This window comes from Solenopsis invicta, chromosome 9 (genome assembly GCF_016802725.1).
Source record: "Solenopsis invicta isolate M01_SB chromosome 9, UNIL_Sinv_3.0, whole genome shotgun sequence".
Classification (NCBI taxonomy): domain Eukaryota; kingdom Metazoa; phylum Arthropoda; class Insecta; order Hymenoptera; family Formicidae; genus Solenopsis; species Solenopsis invicta.
The window spans coordinates 7198514-7221084 of NC_052672.1; the positions used below are offsets into that span (position 1 = coordinate 7198514).

The 22571-nt window shown below is 29.2% G+C and overlaps 3 protein-coding genes and 1 pseudogene across 8 annotated transcripts; 3 read left to right on the forward strand and 1 right to left on the reverse strand.

Annotated features, from left to right (window-relative positions):
• Positions 1 to 305: 305 nt before the first annotated feature.
• On the reverse strand, positions 306 to 7784 carry LOC105198888 (peptidyl-prolyl cis-trans isomerase FKBP8). Of its 4 annotated transcripts, none has more exons than XM_039453960.1 (5): positions 7379 to 7784; positions 4330 to 4659; positions 3180 to 3376; positions 2179 to 2480; positions 306 to 1774 (listed from the first exon to the last, which is right to left on the reverse strand). In XM_039453960.1, the coding sequence occupies exons 2-5, from the start codon at positions 4657 to 4659 to the stop codon at positions 1464 to 1466; spliced, it is 1140 nt and encodes a 379-aa protein (XP_039309894.1). In that variant the 5' UTR covers positions 7379 to 7784; the 3' UTR covers positions 306 to 1463. The 4 variants fall into 4 exon arrangements, with proteins under 4 accessions (XP_039309894.1, XP_039309893.1, XP_039309891.1 ...); XM_039453959.1 differs by lacking the exon at positions 7379 to 7784 and adding an exon at positions 6811 to 6835; XM_039453957.1 differs by lacking the exon at positions 7379 to 7784 and adding an exon at positions 6463 to 6797.
• Positions 6804 to 10845, forward strand: LOC105198890 (annotated as a pseudogene).
• Positions 10846 to 12318: 1473 nt separating this feature from the next.
• On the forward strand, positions 12319 to 15403 carry LOC105198891 (peptidyl-prolyl cis-trans isomerase B). The gene is made up of 4 exons (XM_011165741.2): positions 12319 to 12570; positions 12813 to 13020; positions 13100 to 13284; positions 14909 to 15403. Exons 1-4 carry the CDS (start codon positions 12499 to 12501, stop codon positions 15041 to 15043), a joined length of 600 nt encoding a protein of 199 aa, XP_011164043.1. The 5' UTR covers positions 12319 to 12498; the 3' UTR covers positions 15044 to 15403.
• Positions 15404 to 16703: 1300 nt separating this feature from the next.
• LOC105198892 (glutamyl-tRNA(Gln) amidotransferase subunit B, mitochondrial) lies at positions 16704 to 22361 on the forward strand. 3 transcript variants are annotated; one of them, XM_026138895.2, is made up of 11 exons: positions 16704 to 16906; positions 16940 to 17086; positions 17444 to 17591; positions 17710 to 17823; positions 17894 to 18066; positions 20446 to 20594; positions 20677 to 20909; positions 21356 to 21544; positions 21617 to 21753; positions 21824 to 21947; positions 22039 to 22361. In XM_026138895.2, exons 2-11 carry the CDS (start codon positions 16971 to 16973, stop codon positions 22255 to 22257), a joined length of 1602 nt encoding a protein of 533 aa, XP_025994680.1. In that variant the 5' UTR covers positions 16704 to 16906; positions 16940 to 16970; the 3' UTR covers positions 22258 to 22361. The 3 variants fall into 3 exon arrangements, with proteins under 3 accessions (XP_025994680.1, XP_039309170.1, XP_025994681.1); XM_039453236.1 differs by having other exon boundaries at positions 16899 to 17086; XM_026138896.2 differs by lacking the exons at positions 16704 to 16906; positions 16940 to 17086 and having other exon boundaries at positions 17693 to 17823.
• Positions 22362 to 22571: the final 210 nt, after the last annotated feature.

Here is a 22571-nt window from a genome sequence, read left to right on the forward strand (position 1 = left end):
ATATATATATATATATATAAACTTCTTAAATTTTAGCAAAAGTTAACAAAACTTTTGTATTTTCCTATTACTTCCTTTATTTGATGTATATATATAAAATAAAAATAATAGTAAAACATGAGCATACATATATACAATATTTTCATTTTGCACATGTATTATTTGTGTAAACTGTAGAAAAAATCGAAAATTTATTCGATTTCCATTTGTGCATTAAGATTAAAAGAATTTAATGTATTGCGTTTATATATTTAATTGACCATATGTATTCTAAAAAGAGTTTATGGAAATAAAAAAAAATTTACTTAATTTTTAATAATATATTATAAAAAAAATAATACGTATATGTTTGAATCGTAAGATAGTCATTTTATATAATTATTGTTTGTAACAAACAATAAATTCTTTGATAAATTCTATGTATGGTGTATATACACACGCATATATACTATATATACATATATAGGATGTCTCATAAAAAATAACAAAGCGGTCATATGCAGGTAAAGCGGATTTAACCAAGTCGAAAAGTCTTATACCATTTTGATTTTCATACTAGTTAACGAATTATTAATTTATAAATACAGCCGAATTTACCTACCGCCAATGTAAACACGCAAAAAGACATGAGAAAACAGTTATGAAGTGAAAAGAGTGGCAATGAGTATTAACATCGATACATTTCAATTTCAAACTCAAACCTACCTACAAATTCTTCACAGCACCTACATATGTTATGGCTCGTACTCAGAACGCGCTTATATTAGCGCGCGCGTTTTGTCCCCTCCACTCCATTCTTGTTTTCTGCCGATAAAGATAGAATGATATAATAACTAATTTTATGACAAGCATGTTCTGAATACAACCCTAAAACCGGTATTCACAATCGGACCTTATTTTAAAACTGTTTCGAACAATGTCCTAAGATGCTAATACGGCTATTATTGGTTGATGACGTATTAAAATGATACTTAAAGCGGTCTTAAATATAAGAATCGACTATGAAACCTAAATAATATTATTTATATCATATATACAGGATCAAAAATATTAGACACCTTATATTTTTTAAAATATTTTTAAACGAAAAGATTTAAACAGAAATTAAAATATAAATTTTATTTTTCAAAAATCCTTTAAACTTATATAAATAATGTTGTATAACGTCAGTTAATTGAAAGGAAATAACATAAACAAAAGAGATTCCAGTTAAATGAAGAAAATACAGATGTCTAATACTTTTGGCAAAGGCTGTATATACACGCGTATATACAAGCAGAAAAGAATATTTTCTGTATTTATGCCTACCGTTTATTGGCTCATTAAATATGTTTATATTAAATAATTATAAGAATTTATAATACTCAACTATATATTTCTGTTACTAATATAAATTTATTTTGCACCTCATTAACTTAGTTCGTTTTTGTTTTTATCTTAGCTTTATACTCTTTTTCCCGTTTTCACGAAACAAATCTGTGTACGAGTATACCGCCGATGACAGCAGCAGACGCTCCAAGCAGAGTCCATAGAATTCCTTTAGCAATTTTCCTTTTATCTTCTATGTTTGTGTTGTTTGATAGTTTATCAGTATCTTTATTCACACCTAGCATTCTAGCATATAAATATTTTTCCTTCTTATTTTCTTTTGAAATTTTTCCTTTTAAACTTATCAATTCTGCTCGTATCGATTTTATGTCTGGTTCCAACTTATTTGCTTCAACGAACGCCATATAAGCCTTTGCATATTCTCCTTTGATTTTTAATATTTTTCCTATAAAACATATTAATGATATATACATACAAACATATATATATATATATATATATATATATGTATATGCATGCACGCACACACACACACACATATATATACTTGTATTGCGTATAAATTAAGAATAACAATTCCCATATAATAAAGCATTGCCATAAATTATTATGGCAACATAACGGCAACACAAATTTTGATGATGATTTCAAAGTTGTATCGTTGAAAACATAAATTCATCAACAAATGCAAATTTAATTGCTATAATTCTGATAGAAACACATGGTGTTATCAGAACTGATATGATTGGCAAGCAGCATGGCAGTAACAATACAGATATGCTGCTGTCTAGGTAAAAGAAAGTTGACTTGTTTAAACAAAAATAATTAAGCAAGATTCTTTTTTATTACCTTTTCTAAATAAGGCTTTCGTATTTGTTGGTTGATACTTCAGAACTAGATCTACATATTCTAAAGCTTGATGGTAGGATTCGGTTTCAATTAATGCAGCTGCCAAATTGTTGTACACCTTTATACTATCATCCAACAAAGCCTGTAGTTCTTTATCAGTAACCGGATGCGTTTCTTCGTTGCTATTCCAATTTGTATTATTATCTAGCTGTAGATATTGTAATGCTCTTCGATAACACTGTATCGCAAAACTGAGGTCTTTGCGAATAAACCACCAATTTCCACGCTCGCGTTTCCTATTGCTGTAATCAGGGTTAGGTAAGTTAATATTTTTTAAAAGCTAAATTGTGTTAAAATTAATAGTTTATCAAATTAATTTAGTTAAAATTGGCATTAACATTAAATTAAAACTATAATTAATCTTGAAAAATATTATTTATATTAAATTAAAATGCTGTAATTCTTACAAATTATATTGTGTGGACACACGTTTGTCTATGTAAAAGAAAACATACATTTCTACACATACACGCGCGCGAATGTATTTTTTTCTTTTATATAAATAAATTTTTAACTTGAAAAAAAAATTAATAAGTTAAAATTATTTATGTGTTTAAAAATAACTGATTAAAGTTAAAAATTATTAATCTGTTAATTTTAATAAGTTGGATATTAGATCAATATGTGAATGATGCAAGAGATAAGAAGTGCTATTTTTCAAAGTGAATATTAATACTTAAAATATTCATATTAATTATTAAATACATTTGTCAGTTCTTTATAAGCAACATGATGATAAACTTATTTTGTCAGTTCTTTATAAGCAACATGATGATAAAATTATTGTGAAATTCAGAAGGATATATAAGCTATATCATCTAATAGAAGACAATTTCTAGTTTGTATTTTTGTTTCTAAAATTTTATTTTTAGTTTCTGCTTAAAAAATGTATTTAAAAAAATGAGTGATTTTTCTCTATGATTCGTAAATAAAACTATTACCCAATTTTTTTCCTTTGCTCAATACTTAAAGTTTCCATCTCAGGTTCATCTTCTATCATTTTCAATTCAACTGTGTATGTAATATTGGCGTTAGGTGGTATAGATTCTTTTCCCTGTGAGCCATAAGCAAATCTGGGATGAACTAGAATTTGAGTAATTTCGTCCAATTCCATCAATATAATAGTTAGGTCTAATCCCTGCAATTTGAACTTTTATATTGGACAAGATACTAATAGTTGTAATTAAAAATAATTAAAGAGTTTCCAAAAACCAAACAAGTTTTTTTTTTATAATTTGAATCATGGCGACAAATTATTCTCTATCAGTAGTGTCATATCACAATTTTGTTTCAGCAAGAATCAAACAGAAAACGGGCAAATAAATATAAAAGCAATAATCCAATAAAACTACAGATTTTTTATTTTTTTAGCAAGTTCTCAAAGTATTAAACAAAGTTTAAAACTTTCTTCTTATACAATAAATGTCCGGAAAAAAAATTACTATTTATACAACGAGAAATAAAAGAATGTTTTTATTATGAGTAACTTGCAAAATAAAAAGTAAAAAGTTATTGCTTTATACTTTAAACAATATTTTTCTTATTTTTTTATCATTATTAATATTATAAAATATAAATGTGTAAAATAAGTATGATCATGACAAAAGAGTTGTATATCTGTCTTTTGTGCCAAAGATCCAAGATCAAATCTATCCAGATCAAATTTTTGATTGCATTACCATCTCTCATGGAAGGCAATGGCAAACCACTGAGAATATTTTTGCCAAAACAGTCACAATTATGCATGAGCGTACGTCAAATATAAACCACAATTTTTAGTTATAAAAGACCGAATTAAGAGAGAAATAATATTAAGTATAATGGAATAAATTAGTAGTAAATATAAAATTTCCGTAAGAACTAAATAAGTCCAACAGTTAAAAAAAATTTTTTTTTTATTTTTAAATGAGTCCGCAAAATATTTATTAAAACATAAACTTTGTTTTTATATCTCCTTTTTTATGTATCCAGAAAAAAGTTACCATATTTGAACAATAAACAGTTTGAAGATAAGAAGTTCTTTATTTTCTGAAAATTCAATTTGTTTGGTTTTTGTAAGAAACCTTTCAATTATAATAACAATTATAATACCTGTACTACTTCCAGATCTCCTATCTGTATTGTTAAATTATCGTAGTCTTCTACAACTGTATTATCATCGAGCACACCCGACATTTTTATCGTACATATATCGCCTTTGTGTGGCTTAACATTTTCTTTACCCTTCTGTATAACTTTTTTCTTCAACTGACCGTTGCCAAGAATATCTAACCATCCATCATCATCATTATGTTCAGGATCCTTCTCTGGAGAGGATTGTTGAGGACTCATTGCAGAATCCTCGGAGTTGTTATCGGATTTAGATATCTTGTGAGGACCATCAGCCTGAAGTTCTTTCTCTGTTGTCTTACTTTCATCCATCTTAATAAGATAAAAATTACTTCTATTACAATCAATAAAATAATGCTGTAAAGTATTTTTTTACAAGCATAATCTCGCACAAAGACTTTGCAAAAATAAAGTAATAAGCTACCCATAAAATACTAAAATTTTTCAAAGATCTAAAAAATATTTCAAAAAATGAAACATTTTATAAAGGGTATAAAATATATTTCTATATATGCAACATTTCTAAGATGTCTCTGAGAGTAAAATGTTTGTGATTCTTATACTTGAAATCTTGCATAAAAATTACTGAAAACTTTTTTAATAAATTTTCAATTTTTTGAAATATTGCCAAAAATTATTGAAATCTTTCTGAAATTACTGATTGTAATCACCTGATTATAATAAATTTAAATATTATTATATTATGAGGATGCAAGTATTAAAAAGTTACAGTAAAAAATTATATAAATATAATTAGTGTTTTCATTCTACATTTTTAATTATTTGCATATGATTAATAAATGATTTCTGAAATATTTAATAAAAAGCATAGTATAAAAGACAATAATATTTTATTTACATAACATTCTTGTCCACTTCTACTATAGGTGAATTTTTTAATTCATCAATTGATCAATCGCATTATGCACAAATGCAACTTTGTTCTGTAAATGCTGCATTTGTACATAATACAATTGATCAATTGATAAATTAAAAAACTTGCCTAATATAAACTTAACACATGTCACAAGCAAATTCAGAAAATTTTTGCTCGTCCAGTTAACGAAAGCAACAAAGCAAATTTTCTCTTTGGGTATGTTATTGAGCAGAAAATTTGCTCAATTTGGAAATTTATTGCACATAATAAATTTTAAAAATATTTTAACATATCATGTCACAAAATTTTAGAAACATTTCTGTTGCAAAATTTCATGACATTTTGCAGATAAAATGTGAAAAGTTGAAATTTTTCTGAAATCTCTGCAATAATTGGTGCTGTATAAGTATGCATCACATTTCTTATGACAAGATGTAATTTTATTGGATATAATTTATTGGTTAATGTTTAACATTTAACCCTCTGTGCAAATGATTTGACAAATGATCCAACACATTTATTTTCTTTGGAAAATTAATAGCATTGTACTTAGATTTATAACATTTATATATAATTTTTTTAACATCCTGTGTTCACATTGTTCTTTGACACTTTATCTATAAACACTAGGTTATGACACTTGTGGATTTATATTACTTTAATAAGTATAACAAATTTTACAATGGTTCTAATGTATACTTTAACATCTATAGAAAGTATATTTGTATAATTGTTTATTTAAAAAGAAATTGTATGTAAATGTTATTACAGTACTTAGTTTTTTCAAAGAAATTTGCAGGACAAAATTGTCAAGACAATAGTACTAATCAAACATACAAATACTTTCTAGAAATGCTAGAGTATATACGTGTATGTGTAGATTACTGAAAAATTTTTATACTTGAAAAAGTAACTCCGAATTATATCGCAAACCAGCCTATATAAAGATGATAAAAAAATGTGTGAACAGGGTTAACCATGAAAATTTCCCGTGACAATCTTTTACAAAATCTTTTCGAAATTTCAGACACAGAATATTTTTTTCAATGCTTACTTTAAACTGAAAATAAATTTTGTAAGAAGAACCTTGTACTCTCGTCGAGCGGTGCTTAACGCGATGATAATGAGAATGAATAAGCAAAATGAGATACTTGTTTGTTTCGTGATAAAACCAGGAAACCAGAGCAATTGCTACAATCAAAATAATAATTTTATATTTTTCCGTTCCCTTTTTTTACCTTGGAGGTGTGTAACGTAATAGTCATTATTTAGAAGTCAACAAGGGAAGAAACAATTTTTCGTGTCACGTAGTCTGCTGGAAGTCACTGACAGACGCTACGACTAACGACAATATAACAGGTATCGCACGTGTATCGTGTGTCCGCTCGAGATTCGAAATCGAAATAATTCATCGGATCGATAATCGAATTATTTAAATCGCAGCTACTAAAGATTCGCAGATATATTCGTAAAGTTGTGAGTTGTGTCAAACTCTATGTGACAAACAAAAAAAAAACTTAAAGGCAAAGGAATGCTGGCATTGTCAGTTTTATCGCGATGAACTCGATTACACGTTACATACGTACGATTTATAAAATATCAATACATCCCTGCATACTACCACATCGAGATCTCACGTCACGTATGTATGTACAAACATACATACCGTGGTAGGAGTAAAAATAGGCTATTCAGTAGAAAAAGCAGCTTTGCAACTGTGTAAAATTCTTTAATATGATTAGTTTGTGCACCTAGATCCGGCAGGAACCAAGAGTAAGAACCAATCAAATCCAAGACTTTTACAATAGTTGCAAAGCTCGTTGGCGTTGTTACACTCGCATGCAGAGGTTATGTCCTTCTCATGAGTCTTGCAACTGCGATTTGTCTTTATTTCTGTGAATTAACTGAACATTTTCGAGATGAACGCGAAGGAGAATTCTATAACGTCGACGACGAAGAGTACGAACGCGGCGAATGCACTAAACGCGAAACCCTACGGTAAGATCATGTTGACGTTGCAAAACTATCTCCTGCCCGAGGAAAAGCTCAACTGCACCCCGTCGTATTTGGATGGTCTTAATATGGAAACCGAAACGGATTTGCGGATATTGGGATGTGAATTTATACAGACGGCCGGTATATTGCTCAAGTTACCGTAGGTAGGTTTTTATATGTCAATATGTGATGGAACCCAACCCTAACCTCTAACTTAAATCTTCCTAACTTCAATGTCTCTACACTCTGAATTAATCATTCTAATTTTATCCATTTAATTTAACTCGATAACTACGATTATCATATTAATTCTTTCAATTCATATTGCAAAATGCAAATGTAATTTATGGTTTACATATATAAATTTACATATGAAATTTTGGTAAAATAAAACTTTACAAAACTTGATGATTGAAATGATATGCTCATCGGGAGGGTCCCAGATGCGCACAGACCCGATCGAACACCACCAATCACGTAATCTAATATAATCCAACCAACGGAAATACTCTAGGCATCGACCGCTATAATTGGTGCTGTCCAATTAGGTCTGTGCGTAACTGGGACCTTCCCTGCTCGTCTAATATTAAAAAAGATATTTAAATTGTAGATCTTATTAAATTTGGTAAAAAATCTAGTATTTTTATTTATTTATAAAGTATTTTCTTGATAAGGCATTTAAGCATTAAATTAATTTTATCTAAAAGTGTAATCTTTTTTATTTGTATTACTGTACTTTGATTTTTGATGTAAAAAGTCGTTTGCGATTGTTGTATATTGTTACTGTAACCTTACTTTAATTCTTTGTGGGTAGAACTTTGTGGGTACAACTGTGGTTATGTTCTGAAAAGTATTGAAAAACTATAGTATACGTAAAAAAGTGAACTATAGATTTTTAGTACTGGAAATTTATATCAGAACACAGCTTATATATTGTTCACTTAGTATACAGAGTGTTTGATAATGGTTGTATCCATGTTTTACCATAAGAGTGTGCCTTAATCATGACTTACGGACTGTACTCCATGTAATTTCTATATGGAGTGAAGAAGTAAATCATCTCTTATGGTAAAATGTGGATACAACCATTATCGAACACTCTGTAAACAGCTCACAAAAACAAGACAACTGACAAAAATAGCTCAAGGTGTATGTACTTTCCAGAATCCTGATTTCCCAAGTGGCCAATGTATACAAATGATGATGGCAATGATATACCCTGGATCTTAGTCAGTATGTGTCACACAGCAAAATCGAAGTGTGAAAATATCACTGCTTGTGTCCCTAAAGGGTTAAACGTTGCTCAAAAATCAAATCAACATCAAAATTATGTTACAGAACAGTGCAATCTATCATATTTTTCTTTATTTGCGTAGGTGTCAATGGCTACCGGGCAAATACTATTCCAACAATTTTATTATAGCAAATCTTTAGTTAGACACAACATGGAAATAACTGCAATGAGTTGCATTTGTTTAGCCAGCAAAATCAAGGAGGCATATTAGGCTAGGCGTATCAGAGACATGATCAACGTTTTTAATCACATAAAGCAGATATCCAGCCAAAGGTAAGTTGCTTTATTACTTTCATTTTATAATACAAATAATTAAAAATATAAAATATGAAAAAGAAGGAATTAAAAACATCCATCTTTATTATTATATATTTATTTTAGGTTAATCCAACCTGTGATTCTTGATCAGAATTATATAGGTCTAAAGAATCAGGTGATTAAATCAGAGAGAAGAGTGTTGAAGGAATTGGGTTTTTGCGTTCATGTAAAGAATCCTCACAAAATCTTAATCATGTTTTTACTAGCGTTGGGTTTCGAGAAGAATCGCACGCTGATGCAGCAAAGCTGGAATTATATGAACGACTCGTATCGCTTCGACGTATTCTTGCGTTATCAACCAGAAACAGTGGCATGTGCGTGCATTTATCTGGCCGCTCGTCAATTACAGCTACCTCTATCAAGCCCGCTTAGTTCTCGCTATTCAGAATCAGCGAATCGGCAATCAGAGACGTGTGTTGACGTATACTGCGTCTTTACTCGCGATTGCGCGTGAGATCCGAGCAGTTAGAAAAACGGGTCGAGGAATTGCGACGTCAGTACGAGAAAGCTAGAACCAAAGCTCGTGGCGGAGACGTCGATGGACATACGCCGAGTCCATCATTGCCGAAACATTACAATGCTTGGGATGGATTAATCAGTCGCAGCGGCATGCATGCAGTTTCCGAAAGAACGAAATCACCCAGGTATGTAATAACATCTTTACGCAAGTACAATCGCAAATGAGAATGGCCACGCGCACTATTACATATAAAGATAATGCTGTATAATTGTGTTTAATTAAAAATAAAGAGTGCTAGAATAATTATGTCGATATTCATATTTAATAGTGTACTTATTTCATATAATATATAGATTGCAATAAGAGTTTTGGACATATTTTTTTTATTTGATTTACAAAAATCAATGAGCAATCAATTAGCATTCGTATAATTTTATATTGAACTCTACAGTATAGAAGCTTATGAATAAGGAAAACTTTCTCGTTAATACATATATTCTTAAATGTCACTTGATGTATTTCAGACATTCAAAATCTCCAAACATTTTGCCATCACGAGGAGAAGAAACAAAGTATTCTGGTAAGCGGAAAAGACATAACAGAAGTAGATCCCGAAGTCACAGTCATAGTAAATCCAGCAAATCCAAAAAGACGATCGGATAGTCATAAATCGTCACGAAGATCGTGTAGTTACAGATCACGAAGTCGATCTCGGGACAGAGATTTGGAGAAATCGAGCAAACATCATAATAAGCGTAGTAGAGGGCTACATTAAATACTGATGTATCTAGAACTGTTTTTTATGTTGCAAAAATATCATGAATAAAATGATTATAATTAATTTGTAACACAACAAACGGAGCGAGACTTTACACATAATTCATCTTTATTTCGAAATTAATACTCGAGTTTTTGAGATTGTCTTGATGAATTTCACACAGTTACTACCAATAATACAACATTGCATTCTCACAATATTGTAGCGTTTTCATTGTTTACAAATTTATTATATTTAAAGGTGTAATTTTTATATTAAAAGTTATGAAACAGACGAATATTGTAATTTTTAAAAATACTAAATTAAACTGAATATAAAGTGATTTTATGTGATTTCATAGAAATTTATCTGAAAAAAGGACAAAACATACCTAATTCTAGATGTGTAACATTATAAACTTTTATAATTCTGACAATTTATAAAAAAATGTTTAATTAGAGCGAAGATACATTTATCTAGAAGCTGCATTTATTAAGCAGTACATAACACCAGTACAGTATTAATAATTTTACTTATAAAAATTACAAGTATCTTCGTTATTAATTGTCTATCATTTAATATAAGATTAAATTTCAATAATCAAATGTGTGTCGTTCTTAGACATCTAAGAATATTATTTTGATAGACAATTACGTTTTGTAAAGCCAACCTCGAGTAACAAGTAATATAGTATAATATTAAAAGGAAGGTGTGCGTACGCGGAAATATAAGCATTAAGGAAAGTTGTATATCAAAAGAAGCATGCAACAATATAAGAATAAAATTTTGTATCCCAAGTTGTATTGTCTTAAAAACTCCTTCGGGCAGTGCTTTTTTCTTTTCAGCGGCAATCACTGGCAAAAAATCCAAAACGAGTAATTGTGGGAGAATATGTACGATGTAACTCCTGTAGCAAGAAACGTCTTCAATCGGATTACCGTGTAACGTCAGCAATTTCATAGATTGTAATTATAATATAATTAATTTTCAATATTGCTCGATCTAAGAATTGCACGATGAAAGGAATATCTGAGCGATGAAAGAAAAATCTTTCCCATTGGCAAGTTGATATTTAAATTTACCGTATCGTAACCTATTTATGAGTAAATGTACTTCGTGATACCTGTGAACTTTCGCGCGAGTTAGATCTTGCAACACTTCACGTTGTTTCGCGTTTGCCAGTGGCGTAACACGATCGACCGAAATCCACGTCTTTGCGTTTGAATCATTTTGAAAGAAACTGAAATCTATGCTCTTCTTTGTAAAAAATTCCATTTGTTTTAAGTATCAAGTAAAGTTTGACGAAAATTCAAAGAAACATTTAATCACATATACCGGAGTTACTTTATATCTTATACAATAAGATTACATCTAGCCCAGGAAACAAATATAAATTCAAATTAATTGAAAATTGCAATTTATTTTAAATTTATCCAAGTTCGCGCTTTAGAGCCTCCGAAGAGGCTCTATTTTTAGATTCAAATGGAATCAAATGAATTGAAATACGAAATTCGCTAATATTTATCCTTTTGAATTTGGATGATTTGACTCTTTCGTTCCCGTTATATATTATATTGTAGTTTTGGGTTTAAATGAATTGAAAATACGAAAAAGCTTTGAATTTGCATGTATTCATATTATATTATTTTTGGATTTTAATGGATTCGAAAATATCAAAATAAATTCGTTTGCTAGCATGTTTTATTCAATATTTGCTGGGACATGATATAAGATATTAAATAGAATTATGAATATTAACCAAAAGTTCTTTCAATTAATAATCTTGGAAAATTGTTAGTTCAATTGAAAAGAACCACTAGATTGTAAATTGTCAGTTTATTGCACGTATCTATGTCCTCTGGCATTCAAGTGAAGTTATATGGCCGCATGATGGTCTCACCAACTCCGATTAGCTTGATTGGCCGATTAAATTGGCTAAAGAATAGCTAACTACAAAACCTAAAATTGATCGTATTATTTTGTTTTTCTTGTTTATTTTCTGTAAATTATAATTTATTTATGTAAAATATAATATCAAATTAATAATCAAGTATAATTTTCATTAAAATAATTAAAAAATTAGGTTAGGGATGATCAGTTTTTAATTTTGCAGTTGGCAATTTATAAATTTAATAGGCCGATTAGGTTAATCAGAATTGGTGAAACTAGCTTATAGTTATTGTCTATTATCAAATTGGTTCAACCAAATCTTGTTCATTTATCCTCATGTTCGCGGGCCCCAGCGGCGGGGCTCTCTTGCTACGTCACCGCCAGGGAAACAGGCCAATTGGACGCTCCCACATTTCTAAGCGTACACACGCGTATTCAAGACTCGAGGCACCGTTGCATCCGGTAGCGGTCCACTCTGACAGACTGCCGCAGAGGCGCAGACTGCCGCGGGATCAGACGGTTGTTGGACGGGTTGTGATATCTTCGTTGTCCGTAGCACCATGAGGCTGCTATTGTTCCTGAGCTTGGCCGCTGTTTCCTGTGCGACCAACGGACCAAAAGTCACTGATAAGGTATACGGTTCTATACGAGATACATATCGGAGAATACAATCTGTGAAACATAAGCAGATGATGAATCGTGAATACGTGGCACTATCCTATCGTCGATGCAAGATATTTCTGTTGCACGTATGGAAAAATCCATGCGTCACTTGTGAACGAACAATGCCTTTGTCTCTTACTAGTATAGCGCATATTCGCTAAGCGTTTTTTTTACTTAACATCAGTTAATAAATAATCAACCGAATTTTTAGGTATGGTTTGATATCAAGATCGGCGACGATGACGCGGGCAGAGTAGAAATCGGTCTGTTCGGTAAAACCGTTCCGAAGACCGTCAAGAATTTTGTGGAGCTTGCCAAGCTGCCGGAAGGTGAAGGATACAAAGGCAGCAAATTCCATAGAGTGATTAAAGACTTCATGATCCAAGGAGGAGATTTCACAAAGGGGGATGGCACTGGAGGTCTCTATCTTTAATGTTTAATGTATCAGGTATATGCATCAGATTCTGATAGCTGATCTTTATTCTATTTATTTATCAGGTCATAGCATCTATGGGGATCGCTTCGCCGATGAAAACTTCAAGCTGAAGCACTATGGTGCTGGATGGCTGTCCATGGCCAATGCTGGCAAGGATACTAATGGATCTCAATTCTTCATCACAGTGAAACAAACGCCATGGCTTGATGGTAGACACGTCGTCTTTGGAAAAATTATTAAAGGAATGGTAAGACTAATTTGTATTACAATGATTTACATAAGGATATTAATTTTTTACTCTTACAAAACACTAATAGGACTATAAGAGTAAAAAATTGAATGCAGTGATTGGTGAATTCTTAAATGTAAGGTTGTCTTTAATTAAAATTCATAAATATAATTGTAAAACAAACATTTTTATTCTATTTTGAGCTATCTTCAGTGTAGAAAAATGATTATTTCAAGCTCTTAGGAATATTAGAATGAGTCATTCACTGTCAATTCCAAAAGTTTCTTTTTACATTTTGTATACATAATTTGACAGTTTTGGTCAGCCAAGTTTTTTCTTTGAAAACTTAAGAGCATAGTAATTATTTATATATATAAATTTTAATAAATCATACTAACTGTACAAATATTTTCTAAAAATGTGAAAGTGCATTTAAAGTCATTGAAGAATTTTGATATATATTTATATATGTAACTATGGTTAATTATATGTATATACATATATAGTAATTCTGTATTGAAGGTGGTTTAAAGCAGAGAATAGAAATGTTCATAAGTGTATTTATGAATTTTAATTAAAGACAGTCTTATATTTATCTCTTTGCATTATGTGGAATGTTCAGCATTCCACTTTTTTCTACTTACTTTTTAATTATTTTGATGAATTTTATGACGTTAAGTATCAGTTTTTTTTTGTTGTAAAATCTGTAGAATATGAATAAGTGTTTAAAAAAATAGGCAACCATAAATTTTTATTTGCATAATTACTATAAATAAGTAGTACAAATTTGTGCTTTTTTGAAAAAAAATGTGTTCTTTACTAAACTTTCTATTATCTAGTATCAAAATGGCAATTTAGGTATTCTTTTAGGATGTCCTAAAGTATTTTTCAGAATTTTGTCAGATTTTTTGCAACGTTTTTTTTATAAATTGATAATCTTTGAAAAATATGAAAAACATAAATATTTTTTTCTGTAAATCCAAATAAATAATTTGAATATCTGTTATTATGGTGTACTATAGAGATCACTGAATTCTAATCTGAAGTCAGAATTATTAAATTTGAAAATTCAAAGTGGCAAAATGATTTTTGAATTATTAGTTTGTCATATTAGATCGGTTGTTTTGAATTTTAAAATTTTGATTTCTAATTGATAGCGTAATCACTTTTTACCCAAACAAATCTAGGTACAAAATTTAAAAAAGAAAGGTCTAATATAGAAATATTGTAACACATGATTAAGAATATACACACTAACTGTGTTCTGCCTTACTATTACTGTTTTGCACAGTTATTTTAAATATAACAAACTTAACTTTTCACCTGTAATACGTTTTTTCAGCCTGTACATGTGGGTCTGTCACATAGACTTTATTTTCCCTACCTTAAAAGTATTTAATTTATTTAAAAATATCTGAAAAAAATCATAAAACATCTGTCAGCATAGTAGTTAAAGATTTCATAGTTATTTTGATGAGGATTGTCTATTAATTTTTTTTAAATTTAAGTGAATTAAGGAAAAAGCTAGAAGTTATTTTATGTGTAAAATGTTTCAGATCCACATTTACAAGTGGATAGTTAATAATCATCAATTTATCGTCTGTTTACTTTTATTAATAGCATAATTATCCTTCTATTACAGGATATAGTGCGCAAAATTGAACAAACGAGCACTGACTCGCGTGACAAGCCACGGAAGGACGTGGTTATTGCCGACTGTGGTGCAGAGACTGTAACAGAACCATTTAGCGTATCTAAGGATGATGCCACTGATTAAATTTCAGCATTCGCCAATAGCCTCATTATTCTTTATGATCTCTTTATTTTATACAAAACTCTTTTGGAAACTGCATGCTTTTAACAACCTTGTTGGTTTCTACGAATGGACGAATGACACCAACAATCATTTTAGTATCATAATTGACTGTTTAATAGCATTCTAGCGGAAAAAACGATGTAGCAGTGATATCAACGAAACGACGTTTTGTAGAGTCATAAAGCGTTGAAGCAACAATCAATAAGTAATGAAACAACAGTTTCTATTCTAATTGTTAAAAACTATGTCTAACTTGCACGATAAATTTTGTATGTAAGCAGATTTTCTACATTCACGAATAAATGTAAGTTGTTTAAAGTATGCAAGTTAAGCAATTTATTTTTCTTCCTACATAAACAAAATCGAGTCATATGTGCATCGAACTGATCCTAAATAAAAAGAAAAACTCAACGCTAAATATTTCCATATAGTGTAACAACTATAGGTATAGATATGAAAAAATATAATTCTCCCCAATAGAAAAATGTTAATATATGGAATTTTGATAAATTTGACGTTTCAACTCAATTTGAATAAAATTTCAATGAATATGCAACGTTTTAATGCAACTATATTTTGCTAAAAAGGTTTTCTACATTAAATGAAAAACATGACATTTTAATGAAAATGTAATGAAATTTTAACATAAATTATTATTAATATTTATTGAAAAAGTAAGAAAAATATTTTATAATGAAAAATTACAGATATTTTGTAATGACCAAAGTTTGGATCTTGCTACCGTTTTACTTGCTCTGAAAGTCGCCCGCCGCGAGAAAAAGAGCTGACTACGCGGTGCTGCGGTCTAGCGGTCTAGCGTAGTGAATGAAGTGAAGCAAATAAAAATTATTATTTCTTATTAGATTTGTTACCATGTGTAATAAAATCGTGTGGAGTAAAAAAATTAATATTAGATTTGTTACAAGGTGTAACAAAATATTGCGATAGATTGTTGAATTTAAAATTTTGGCGTCTGTTTATCTGTTAATGTATTGATCAATAAATTCATTTTGACATTTTCGAATTCGCGTTATTTTTACAATCAAATAAATTCGAAAAATTTCTAATTTTTCGAATTTATTTGATTGTAAAAATAATATAATTTGGACATGGGCTACTCATCATTTTGAATTCGGATGGATTCATATCTCTATTATATTATTTTTGGATTCAAATAAATTGAAATACAAAATGAGCTATTCATCAATGAATTGATAAATAAATATTTCAATGAATATTTCAATTTATTTGAATCCAAAAATAATATAATAGAGATATGAATCCATCCGAATTCAAAATGATGAGTAGCCCATTTTGTATTTCAATCTATTTGAGTTAAAAAATACTCCAGGACTATAAAGCACAAACTTGGATAAATTAAAATAAATTGTAATTTTCAATTAAATTAATTTTTGTTTGTTAAAAATGTAATTTTTTTGAAAATTGCATACAATTAATAATTAAATTAATAATAATTTTACTTGCATTTCGGCGATGAAACAATTAGAAAAATCCGAGATAGCTTTATTTAATTATCTTTGTATCTTTTTAGAAATGGGAAAACAGTACTGAGATTTTGGGAATGACATTTTATTGAAACTAATGAATTTTTGATGAAATCACTAAATGTTCTAAGATAAACATAAAATTCAACAAGATATTAAAATATTATTAGGGCTGACAGAATTAAAAATAGTGGTATCGAGCCATCGAGGCCCAATTCAATTTATCACATATTCAAAACTTCCTGTAGCAATTGGTATTGTTGATTGTTGGTTTCTTCTATGAATGGAGATCTTCAGACCAGAGATCTCGCAGTTTTCATCTGCGCTCACAGATATCTTATAGATATCTGTGTCTGCGCTTTATGTCAGAAAATCGATAAAAAATGTTGTCAAGGAGACAATTTTGTCTCATTTTAGCAAATAAATGGATTCGGAAGCGAGACAAGAATATTTCGTGGCAGTTTTTCTCATCACAGATTCAAACAGATGCAAAAATACGGTGAGTAATTAGGTTATGATCAGTTTTGTGAGGTTATAAATATTTATAATAAACATAATAAAAAATTAATGTATTATAATTTAATACAATTTCCCAAAAATATTATAGATCTTTATTTTCTCCTAAATATTTCTTCAAACGTTATCTTTCCAAAAAAAACTTGATAACAAAACTTAAGTTTGGAAAAAAATTTCTTAATCTGGCAATTCTGGTTCTGATAAATGTTTACGCATTCGTGAATGTAAACAATTTTTGTTATGTTGCTTCCAAGACATATCATAGTTGATTATTAAATATAATCATGGTACTCCAGAAAGTCACAATTGAATCATTGTACTATCACTTTTTGATGATTAGGAATAGGTGGAAGTCCACCGTGGGATTGGAGGTCCATGCTCAGATTGCTACAGAATCAAAATTATTCTCTAGCGCGTCCACGGATTTTGCCAGCCCTGTTAACTCGTGTGTCTCAGTCTTCGATTGCGCTACACCAGGAACACTACCTGTAAGTTATAAATAATTTGTTAGTTCACAGACACTTTCTCTTTTGGCAAAATAAATTTAATTAAATGTAAACTGTTAAATAATTATTTGTTATTGTTGTAGATATGAATGTATTACAGGTACTGAACAGAAAATGCGTGGAGTCCGCGGTGATGACTGCCCTGGCGTTGTCCTGCCAATTAAACGAGATTTCCTTGTTTGAAAGGAAGCATTACTTCTATGCAGATCTGCCTGTGAGTGATAAGGCTATTACAAAATAGTTGCTTTACGTTATTTTATTAGTTGTAAATTATTTAATTATAGGCAGGATTTCAAATCACCCAGCAAAGGCAACCTATTGCAGTCAATGGTGAAATTAAGTTTCATGTGTTCACTCCAGGGGTGCACAAGTCTCCATATGTGAAATGTTCTAAAATTAAGCAGATCCAATTAGAGCAAGACAGTGGCAAGAGTTTGCATGATGAAAATACAGGAAGGTATTATTAATCAAACTGATTGCTACTTACAATTAGTAAAAAAAGTCTCCAACTCAAAAATTCGAAAAATTATGAAACTGACAATACATAGAGTATATATTGATATGTAAACTTGTGTTTTTGTTGCACAAATTTATGGCAAAGGTAAAATCAAAATTGACTCATTTTTCATTTTTCTTAAAATTACTAAACAATCATATTTTTATAATTTTTCAATCATGGATAAATGTTATTAAAAGAAATAAATTTTTTCTATAAATTTTTTTTCTATTTTCTTTTGTTGGTAAAAAATAAAATAAATATAAAAAATTCTTCAATTTTCAGGATTTGATTTTATCCTTCAGGGTGTAATATAAGACAAAAAAAAAGTTTATATTACCTTTACATATTATCAGTTTTATAATTTTTTGAATTTCCACATTGGAGAGTTTTACTTGTTATTTCTATTTGAAAGACAGTATTCCGATCAAAATTTAGTATTTTATATAAAACTAATAAATTTAATGGTTTCAAAGTTAAAAATAACTCAAAGTGATTTGCCAATGCGAGCCTACGCCGTTGTTGGTGCGAATATAATAAAGTCACTATATAAGATTTGTTTTCATCAGTAATAACAAATATAATTTTCCATATTATAAAATTTATGGTGCACAATTGTTACAATGCCATATCGTTCAGACATTTTGACGTATGGATCCACCTCAATGAAATGTTGAACAAGAATCGGAACAAATTTAATGACTTTGAGTTCTCCTTTTTTATAACTTGTTTACATTAAAAACTTATATTAGTCCAAAGTTAAAAAAATTTTTGTCCATAATTGAATCTACTAATAATAATGTGAAGATTTTTCCACTAATATAAGTCAAGAATTAAAATAATGCAAGTAATTTGTTTCGGGAAGAAAGATCAAGTTTGATGTGTACGTATTATGTGTTTACAGAGATACTAATGATTTGTCAAGAAAAGTGTGTTTGTATGTATGTATCTCCTTTCTCTCTCTCTCTCTCTTTCTCTCTCTCTCTCTCTGTCATTCTCCCCTACTAATACAGTATTAGCGTTTACAAATTGGAATCACCGAGTTAGATCATTATATTAGATCGAGAAGCTCTGTATCATTTTGTAAAAACTCTTTTTTTTGTTTTTTTTTTATGTATATAATTTCGTCAAATCTTAAATAGAGTACAGAATTTAATTTTTCTATCCTTTACCAATATAAATGTAAATTGCATTATAATAAAATACGTTTTATTTTTCTTCTGTTTTTAATAATCAATATAAAAATATAGAATTATTATATAGCATATAAAAATGTTTAATATGAATGTTTAAATAATTAATTTTATTCATAATTTTTTTGTCTACATAAAGATAGTTATTTGTAAAGCGACTAAACATGTAATATAGTAAATTAATATTGATCACAATGGCAAAAAATTTACATTAACATTTCGAAAGGCAATATCTACTTTTCCAGTCTTCAATATTTCGAAATATTTGTACATGCAGCTCGAATCGTATATTGCTGATTGAGAGTCAAATGCACATGACCCAAAATGCATGAATTTGTGCAGTCTTGCAATTTTGTAATTTCGAAAACACTATGGCGTAATTGTTGCTGTGTCAACTATATAAATTTACTGTTGCAGCTTTATTATAAATGTGGCTGTATACGATCATCTTTGTATACAATTGAAAATGCGAACATGTAAATCTTTATTTTAAGAAACAAGCTTTCGTCGAATCTTAAATACTCTATTGATAGAGTATTTAATATTCGACGAAAGCGCATTCCTCAAAATAAAGATTTACGTGTTCACACTTTTAATTTAATTGTGACTATGATTACTTTGGTACACCCCGCTGAAGGTATGGAATCTAAATTGAATATATCATAATTTCACGATTTATTCTCAATTGTGACCTATAATGCTTAGAAAAAATAGTGACAATTTATAAATAAAATAAAATATGGTATGCATGTATTTTAAAAAATTGCTTTTAAAATATATAATGCATCTATACTAACATTTACCAAATAGACAACAATTTGTTTAATTTTGGACTAATATAAATTTTGGACGTAAGTTACGAAGGAAGAGAGCTCACAGCTGTTAAATTTGTGTTCCGATTCTTGTTCGTTTCAACATTTCACTAAAGAAAATTCACACTATAGATCAAAATTTCTGAACATTATATAACATTGTAACAACTATGCAGCATTGATTTTATAATATAGAAAATTATATTTGTTATTACATACTGATAAAGGAAAATCTTATACAGTAACTTTATTATATTTGCATCAATAACAGCGTAGGCTCGCATTGGCAAATCACTTTGAATTATTTTTAGTATTTTAGTTTCATATTTTTATAGAAGTCTGATTGATCTCAATCGTGCTGGAATACCCTTAATGGAATTCGTGTTTGAGCCAGATTTGGTTGATGGCGAGGAAGCGGCCGCGCTTGTGAAAGAGCTTGTATTTACATTGCAATTATTGGGTGTCTGTAGCGGCAAAATGGAAGGTTGTTTACAGAAATTATTTTCAATTTATTATTTTTGCACAACAAATGTTTGACATATTAATATATTATTTTTAAATTATAGAAGGAGCACTTCGTGTGGATGCCAATGTTTCTGTAAGCAACCGAGACTGTTTAGGCGTTCGAACGGAAATAAAAAATATTGGTAGCGTGCGTGCTGTCGCTGCGGCTATTCAATATGAAATAAAGAGACATATTTCTATTCTCGAGGCTGGTGACGAGATGTTCAATGAAACTCGTGCGTGGGATGCGGTGAACAAGAAAACTATTCCTATGCGTGAAAAAGAAGATAAAGAAGTAAGCATGATAATACACTATCATATTAGATCTTTACGTGAATATATAATTTAAATTGAAAAGTTACACAACGTTTAAATTGAATCTTAGAGTTTAAAATTTCTTATGTAATGTTTATATACATTATTTAATTTTCTAATCTGCGCGCCGAAATATTTTCTGTCTCGAAGTACATTATAAATATAACTAAAATAGTAATATCATAATATTAAATTAATAATTAATTTGATAGTGATGCTAATAAGTATTTATTATGGTAGTAATGCCAATAAATTTCTCTTTCGCAGTTCAAAAAATTAGGTAATACATATAAATTCACACAAGAAACATTAAGTACTGAGATTCAGTTCTCTCAACTGGTTGTATTTTCTTAATTTAAATAACTTGTTTTAATTTTATATTACTACTTTCTTAATTGAATTTGTTGTGAATACTTCACTTTTCAGGATTATCGATTTATGCCTGAAACAAACTTGCCACCTTTATGCATACATGTTAGAGAAGATTTATTGAATGACAACAATTTGGTTGATGCCATAGTACTAAGAAAACAACTATCGGAGTTACCAGAACAAATACGTCAGAGACTAAAAGACATTCTTAAGATATCTCCTCAAATTATTATAGCTTTAATGGTAAATTTCGGTATGCCTTAATTAAATACCAATATACAATGATTGCTCTTAATATTTTATATTTTTTGATAGAGTGATTTCGCATTATTACAATTATTTAATGGAATAATAAATAAAAATAAGAATCGTGATCCGCAATTGGTGGCCAAATTTCTCGTCATGGAGCTGTTGACTTTTCTCTATAAAAATAAACTGACAATTGAATTTTGGTAAACCTTTTCTTTTTTTATTAAATGAGATGTCTATAAATTAAAAAATGCTCATTTAACAAATTTTTAGTGTACCACATGAAGATTATATTGGTCAATTGATTGATTTATTACAAGACAAATCAATTAATTTAATAATAGCAAAGAAGATTTTGAATGAATTCATAGCTGATTCAAATAAATTACCAAAAGAGGTAAAAATTTCGCTCCTTTATAAAAAAATGTATTTATATCTATTTTAATAACTTTTTTAATTCTTATATAAATTACCTTTGTTTATTATAGATCATTGAAGAGCACAACTGGTTTCTAATATCAGATGAGAGACAATTAGAACAACTGTGCTTAGAAATTATAGAGAAAAATCCAAAACTTGTATTAGGATATAAAAGTGGCAAGAAAAAATTATTTAATGCATTAATGGGAGAAATGGTAAAAGTTACAGAACAACGGGCGGATATGGCTGTTGTTGCAAAAATTATGGAACGATTATTGAAATCGTGAATGAAGATCGTAGAAACAATCTCTACTAATTAATTAGTATTGTGATATATTGTGAATAAAATACGATAATTTAAATAAAACGTTTATATAAAAAATAAGAATAAGAATAGGTTTATTAATTACTTACCTTTCATTGTTGTGTTGTGTGATGGATCATATTATACTATTTGAGGGTCTTTAAAAATATTTTTCGAAAAATATGTTACAATATGTGTATAAACTTATAAACATACATAAAGGAATTTCACTGATACGCACGCGCGTGACTTAAGTTTATAAAATAAAAATAAAGGTTCACATATAAGCCTATGTAT

Bases quoted from the DNA above. Each gene is read 5' to 3' on its own strand.
- LOC105198888 (XM_039453957.1), bottom strand. From the start codon at position 6,489: ATGACTATTACGTTACACACCTCCAAG. The intron at 4,660-6,462 runs GTAAAAAAAGGG...TATCTTATTAAG, and splicing joins TTACGTTACACACCTCCAAG to ATGGATGAAAGTAAGACAAC. The intron at 1,775-2,178 runs GTAATAAAAAAG...TATGTTTTATAG, and splicing joins GAAAGCCTTATTTAGAAAAG to GAAAAATATTAAAAATCAAA.
- LOC105198891 (XM_011165741.2), top strand. From the start codon at position 12,499: ATGAGGCTGCTATTGTTCCTGAGCTTGGCCGCTGTTTCCTGTGCGACC. The intron at 12,571-12,812 runs GTATACGGTTCT...CCGAATTTTTAG, and splicing joins GACCAAAAGTCACTGATAAG to GTATGGTTTGATATCAAGAT. The intron at 13,021-13,099 runs GTCTCTATCTTT...TTTATTTATCAG, and splicing joins AAAGGGGGATGGCACTGGAG to GTCATAGCATCTATGGGGAT.
- LOC105198892 (XM_026138895.2), top strand. From the start codon at position 16,971: ATGTTGTCAAGGAGACAATTTTGTCTCATTTTAGCAAATAAATGGATT. The intron at 17,824-17,893 runs GTGAGTGATAAG...ATTTAATTATAG, and splicing joins ACTTCTATGCAGATCTGCCT to GCAGGATTTCAAATCACCCA. The intron at 21,948-22,038 runs GTAAAAATTTCG...TGTTTATTATAG, and splicing joins CAAATAAATTACCAAAAGAG to ATCATTGAAGAGCACAACTG.